At 37.8% G+C, this 6,669-nt stretch overlaps 1 protein-coding gene across 1 annotated transcript; it reads left to right on the forward strand.

Annotated features, from left to right (window-relative positions):
* The first annotated feature begins 3,750 nt into the window (after nt 1-3,750).
* Nucleotides 3,751-4,680, forward strand: LOC126385801 (olfactory receptor 52N5-like). The gene has a single exon (XM_050037752.1). It carries the CDS (start codon nt 3,751-3,753, stop codon nt 4,678-4,680), a length of 930 nt encoding a protein of 309 aa, XP_049893709.1.
* Nucleotides 4,681-6,669: the final 1,989 nt, after the last annotated feature.

Here is a 6,669-nt window from a genome sequence, read left to right on the forward strand (position 1 = left end):
TGTGGTTTTAAAGTGTAAAAATACACCTGGTCGCCCAGCCTCTCAGGATACCTTGTGTCAGAGTTGCATGTACCCCATGCACACCGTTTGACCATTTTTAAACTTCAAATCTCAGAAAAAGCTCATAAAACCGAACAAACTGACTTTCTGTAATGCATTTCAATGGACGTCCAGGCAGAGAATGTCCAAGTGTATGGGAATGGCTATACGCACTGTGATTGGCTCATCGTGTTTGAGAGTGGGACTCAGCCATAGGTCAATTTTAAACAGAGCAGGGTGGGGATGGGAGGGCAATCACATATTCATGTACGATCTTTTTTTAATGCCTCAGTTTCATTGTATTATAGTGTTGTTGTTGTTGTTAGTTTGATTTTGGCTATACTGTTGTAAGTGATTTTTTAAATTATCTCATTTTTATTACATTTTAATTTGTTTTTTTTATAGTTAATGTTTTTTGATTAAAGATGTTACACATACATATATTTATCATATTATTATAAATATCACATATTTATCTACATTTATCATGACAGTTGTGAGTGTGTAAAGCACTGGCAGAACTGTCTTTTAGGTGTCTGTTCTTGTCTATTGACAAGTCTGGCTCACATTAGCCAGACTTGGCCATTTAAGCCTGGATTTGCCTTTAGCCTGCTTGGTGGAATACTCCCTGGTGATCGGGTTGAGTTTACAGAAGTTGAATAAAGATGACTGAAATAAAAACTTCAGGTTAACTATCTGCGTAACGATGAAGGTCGTCAGGGCTGTGAACGCCTGATTGGAGAACCAGAAGCGTCTCAGTCGGCTTATAAAAGATGGCTGCCAGTTGGTATCTGTTTTGGCTGGAGGAGCTTCATGTCAAGAGGTAAAGCTCACACACACACACACACACACACACACACACACACTTGCTGTGGCTTTGTTGAAAAAGAAAACTGTGATATTTGAATGAACTAAATATTTATAATCAGTATTATATTATTAATTTTCTTAAATAATTAAACCCTCATACATTATATTGTCTTCTCGTCTCTGCTTCTGTCCTGTGTAACACCTTATTTAGTTTTCTTTATTTTCACTCTTCAGTCAGGCTGAAAGATATATTTTAAAACATCAAAGTCTTTACTGTTAAACCTCGTAATGGACCGACCTCCCAGTGACTGAGCTTGGTCTTACATATCAGACATTATGGATGTTAGAGGGAAAATCTGACAGTTTACAAAAAGTTCTTTATTTATTAATCTCACAGCAGTCTACTGTCAGAGCTGTTCACAGTTCTTGTAATGCTCATCAAAGCATTAATTTTAAACCGTAATTCTTATTCAGTTTGGATTCAGAAGGCCAGCGGAGTCAACCTGTCATGGTTGAGACACACCTGATAGAAATAATATCTAATCAATGTATCATAAAATAGAAAGCAGTCCAGAACCTGAGCAATATTCACACATTTTTAAAGCCAGGAAGTGAGACAGGAGTCCTCGTGATGTAGCTCATGTCTTTCTTATGTTTATTCATATTTTATTGTATTGATGTATATATTGTAGTGAACATTAAAGCATAAAACATATTTTATATTTCTGAATGTAACAGTAGTTTATACAGTGTAATGTGGCACATATCTGTATATGTTTTCACACTTACAGTCTCAGCACAGTGAAGATATTTTTATATTTAATATCTTAGTGTTAAACAGCATAAACACATTTTATTCCTATTTACATTTTATTTTAATTTCTTTATATTTATATCTTCTTCTTACTTCATATCTGAGTGACTGTAGAGAATCAGAATTTTCCCACAGGGATCAAGAAAGTATTTCTGATTCTGACTCTAAATTATATTTTTGTAGAAATCTGACAGAGTTGACAAAAATCTGGGACGTATCTTTGAAGGGATTTAGAAGGTGAACATTTTCAAGAAAAAATATTGTAAATGAAAATAATTAAAACAGTGCGTTAGTTTTAGATTTGAAGGCTTTTAATGTATTTTTTAATGTTTAGAGTGAAGTTGTGAATTTCTGTCTGGGACGAGGCTGTTTTCTGGCACAGGGCAAGTTTAGAGGTCAAAAATAAAAGCAGGTCAAAATGTTTTATAAATAATATTTCCTTCATGTTTATTAATCCTGTTCGACCCTGAAACCAAATTTGTTTTTGTTTTTTTGCAGGACATTTTGTCCCAATTCTCAAGAATGGGTGATAATCTTTAGCCCTTGTTTTGCTTGTTACTTTGAAGAACATTAATTTTAATCTGTTAAAACATTTATAATTAATTTTTAAAGCAACATCACATGAGGCATGATGAACATATTAAAGACGCTGTGTATAAACGATGAAAGGTTTGATTGGAAAGACAAATGAATTTGTACTTAAAGATCAATTCGATTAGAATTTGCTGGTCATAGGTCAAGGTCAATGAATGCAATCATGAATGCAATGTCTCAAGAAGGCCTTCGTGGAATTTCTTCAAATTTGGCACAAACATCCATTTGTACGCAGAGATTAACTAATTAGATTGTAATGTTTGTGGGTCAAACGTCAAGGTCACTGTGACCTTGCGTCCATCTCATTCTTGTGAATGTGACATCTTAAGAACACCTCTTTGGAATCTCTTCAAATTTGGCACAAATGTCAACTTTCAATCAAGGATGAATAAATTAGAATTTGGGGGTCAAAGGCAAAAGGTCAAAGTGACCTTGCCCCTGTCTCATTCTTGTGAATGAAAACTCACAAGAGGGTCATGAGGGAATTTCCTCCAATTTGGCGCAAATGTCCACTTCGACTCAAAAATAAACTGATTAGAATTTGGTGGTGTAAGGTCAGTGTGACCCTGCATCCATCTCATTCTCATGAACATGATATCCCAAGAGCACCTTAAGGGGATTTCTTAAAATTTGGCACCAACGTCAACTTTGAGTCAAGGATGAACAAATTACAAATAGGTGGTCGAAGGTCAAGGTCACTGTGACCTGACGAAACAAGAATTCTTTCAGTAATTATGACAAATCTTCACACAAATGTCTAACAGGATAAATTAATGAAGGTCAAAAGGTCAAAGGTCAGCTTGACTGTGACATCATCATGTTTTAACGTCATATCTCAGGAACAGAAGGGGAGACATTTGGTCAGATACTGAATTGGTGACTCTAATCTTGAAACTGTGCTGATTGTATAGATCTTGAGACATGAATGTAAACTGTAACTGCAACTTGCCTGATGCACAGAGGCGCACAACCATAAGGACGTAATTCTAGTTTACGTGTACACTGAGGTCACATTGACTCAGTAATAGTGAACAATGCCAAAGAGAAATCAGCAGATGTATTTTTCTGTCTAAATCCCAGAGTGAGCATTTTTAAATCAGATGTAACAGTGATAATTTGTATCTGAAAACACGGACAAATATACTGCTTTACAACAAAACCTAATCTGAAGAACACGTGCACTGAACAAAAGTTTAAACATGACATGTTCAAATCACTGTTTTAAGCTGTCTCCAATAACGTTTCCATGAATTTGGCATTACATCCAACCAACCATGCAAAACAAGGTGTAGGGGTACACATTAAAATTTGGGATTAGAAGATACTTTACACTCATGTCATTTATTTTTTATATCATCAGACGTGTTGCTTCCTCAAAGCTGCACTTGTTTACCATCTTATGAATCATTAACACCATCATGCATGATAATAACTGTTACAGTGTTGACTCTATTCTTTGTCTATGATCCTCTGCAGGATCCTCCGTCTGCAGAATGGAGAACAACACTTTAAATATGGATGTTTTACAGCTGGAGGGATTAAAGGTCAGCCCTAAGTCCTCCATTCCTGCCTTCATCCTCCTCCTCCTCATCTACATCTTCATCATGGTGTCCAACATCGGCCTGGTGGTCCTGATCTTCATGGAGCAGAGCCTCCACCAGCCCATGTACCTGCTCTTCTGCAACATGAGCATTAATGATGCGTTTGGAGCAACAGTCATCATCCCTCGCTTGTTGAGTGACATTTTTGTTCCAGGCACAGAGCGCTACATTCATTACATCGACTGTGTCATCCAGGCGTTCTGCGCTCACTTTCACGGAGGCACCTCTCACACAGTGCTCATGATCATGGCCTTCGATCGCTACGTGGCCATCTGCAACCCCCTGAGATACACCATCATCATGACCAACAGGATGGTGGTGGCGCTGTCGGTGTCGGCCTGGGCGGTAGTTTTCTTTTTGATTTTAATCCTTGTGAGCCTCAGCGTTCGCCTGTCACGCTGCAGGCAGGTTGTACTCAACCCATTTTGCGACAACGCCTCATTGTTTAAGCTGTCCTGTGAAAACATAATTGTCAACAACATCTACGGGCTCAGCACCGCCATGGTCATGTTGTTTGTGTCTATGTGCAGCGTCACGCTCACCTACCTGAGGATCGCCATGGTGTGTTTGAGTAGTAAGGACAAGGTGCTGAACAGCAAAGCGCTGCAGACCTGTGCCACCCACCTGGCCGTATACATCATCATGTTTGTGTCGGGTGCCATCATCATCATCCTCCATCGTTTCCCTCACTTATCAGACCACAGGAAGCTGGCGTCCATCATGTTCCACGTGGTTCCTCCTTCCATGAACGCCGTTATCTACGGACTGCAAATCAAAGCGGTCAGACAAAAACTTATGATCATATTTAACAGGAAAAAATAACAGTGTTAGCGGTGAACTGACTAAGAGCAAACATCAGGACATGGCAATAAAAAGCTGATAAATTCCACTGTTGGTAGAATTTAAAATTCCTCAGTCTGACACAAACTGGTGGAAGAATAAAGAATGAATCAACCCCAGTGACCCTGGAATAAAAAGTGTTTGTTATATTTAAGAAGAGTCAGTGCACATTATTTAACTTGAGCACTTGAGTCCATCATGTAAACGTGCCAGATTTAGCCACACAGGCTAATATTCATCTGCAGTGCATTTTTTCATGTATTTTAAAAATCTGATGCTAAAAGATTTTGCTGACGTGCTGCAGTCAGCCTGTTGTCTCATTTCTGGTGTTTCTGTTGTTGGGAGTCACTGGACCACAGATGATTTGTCATTTGTGCAGACCTACTGGACATGTGAAGGTGTCCCATCCTTTGTTCTCCGAAAGAAAGAACCTCCCAGGATGCCTCACTGTTCACACCACGGTGTCAAGTCTTGCCCATGGACCCAGTTTCAAACATGATTAGGTACTTAGGTACTTTATGGGAAGTAATATAGTAGAGTTATTAGTCTGGATAACAGTTTCACACCTCTTTATTCCAAAGTACTGAAATATAGATGTGTTTTAACTCAACACTGTTCAGACAAAGAAATGATTACAGTGCCTCATGTTGTCCTGCAGTTGGTCAGGTATGTGTCCAATAATAAAGAGACAATATTTATTTATGAAATTAAGTTTCCTGCCTTTATTTATTATAAATATAACACTGGGCTAAAATTTTGGAAATGAAATTCCAAGAACATTTGCAAAAATCATTTTTATGAGTCAAATAAATATGGTCGCACATTGCAAACATTATTTTTTAAGTATTAAAAGTTATCAGGCCGAAAACAATGTCATTTTATAAGTACAAATCAAACAAAGTGGCATTAAATCCAACTGCTCATCGGACTGTTAATTTTCTGGCTCCACATTTATTTATAATGCATAGATATGGCTTTCAAAGGTAATGTTTAAAAAAGGCTCTGTAATTATGTTTTTAATGGAAAACAATATGTTCTTATTTATGGTCATAAGTCAACAAGAAATGTAATACAATGTGGTGTCCCGTAAGGATCCATATTAGGACCCTTATTATTCCGAATTTATATTAATTATCTTGCTGCTGTATCTAATACTATATTTCCTTTGCTCTTTGCAGATGACACCAGACTTTTTCTCTCTAATAGAGACTTAACAAGTCTGATGAGAGAACTAAATCATGATCCTCTCAATTACTCGGCCTGGTTACAGACAAAGAAGTTTTAAGTAAATGTTACAAAGTAGAATTTTACATTGTTTGCAGGAAATCAGAAGCATGACAATGACCACATTAAACTTAATATTCATACTGCAGTTTTGTGTGGACGACTTTTTTTCCAACCTGCTGCGGCAGAAAAAGTTTGTGAGATTAGTAACCTTTTCTAAGGTTATTGTACGTAGCGCACCACTTTTTAGATTAAAATTGTTAACTATTTTTCACATTAATACTTACTTTAAATCTGCACGTTTTTCTTTAAAGTGAAATATGAGATTACAGATTTACTTTGTAGTTTTAAAACCAGTTCAGACCAAAGCTCCACGATGAGACGAGTTGAAACAAACAACTGTCGACGCTCCGTTCTGTAACGTTGTAAAAAGCTGGCAGTTCACAGGAAGTGACCACCATGAGACGGTGTATCATCTCTAGTCAACAACTGTCTGTGCTTCTGATCTGTAACGTTGACAGGAAGTGACCACCATGAGACGGTGTATCATCTCTAGTCAACAACTCTCTGTGCTTCTGATCTGTCACGTTGACAGGAAGTGACCACCATGAGACGGTGTATCATCTCTAGTCAACAACTCTCTGTGCTTCTGATCTGTAACGTTGACAGGAAGTGACCACCATGAGACGGTGTATCATCTCTAGTCAACAACTCTCTGTGCTTCTGATCTGTCACGTTGACAGGAAG

Source organism: Epinephelus moara, chromosome 3 (genome assembly GCF_006386435.1).
Source record: "Epinephelus moara isolate mb chromosome 3, YSFRI_EMoa_1.0, whole genome shotgun sequence".
NCBI lineage: Eukaryota > Metazoa > Chordata > Actinopteri > Perciformes > Serranidae > Epinephelus > Epinephelus moara.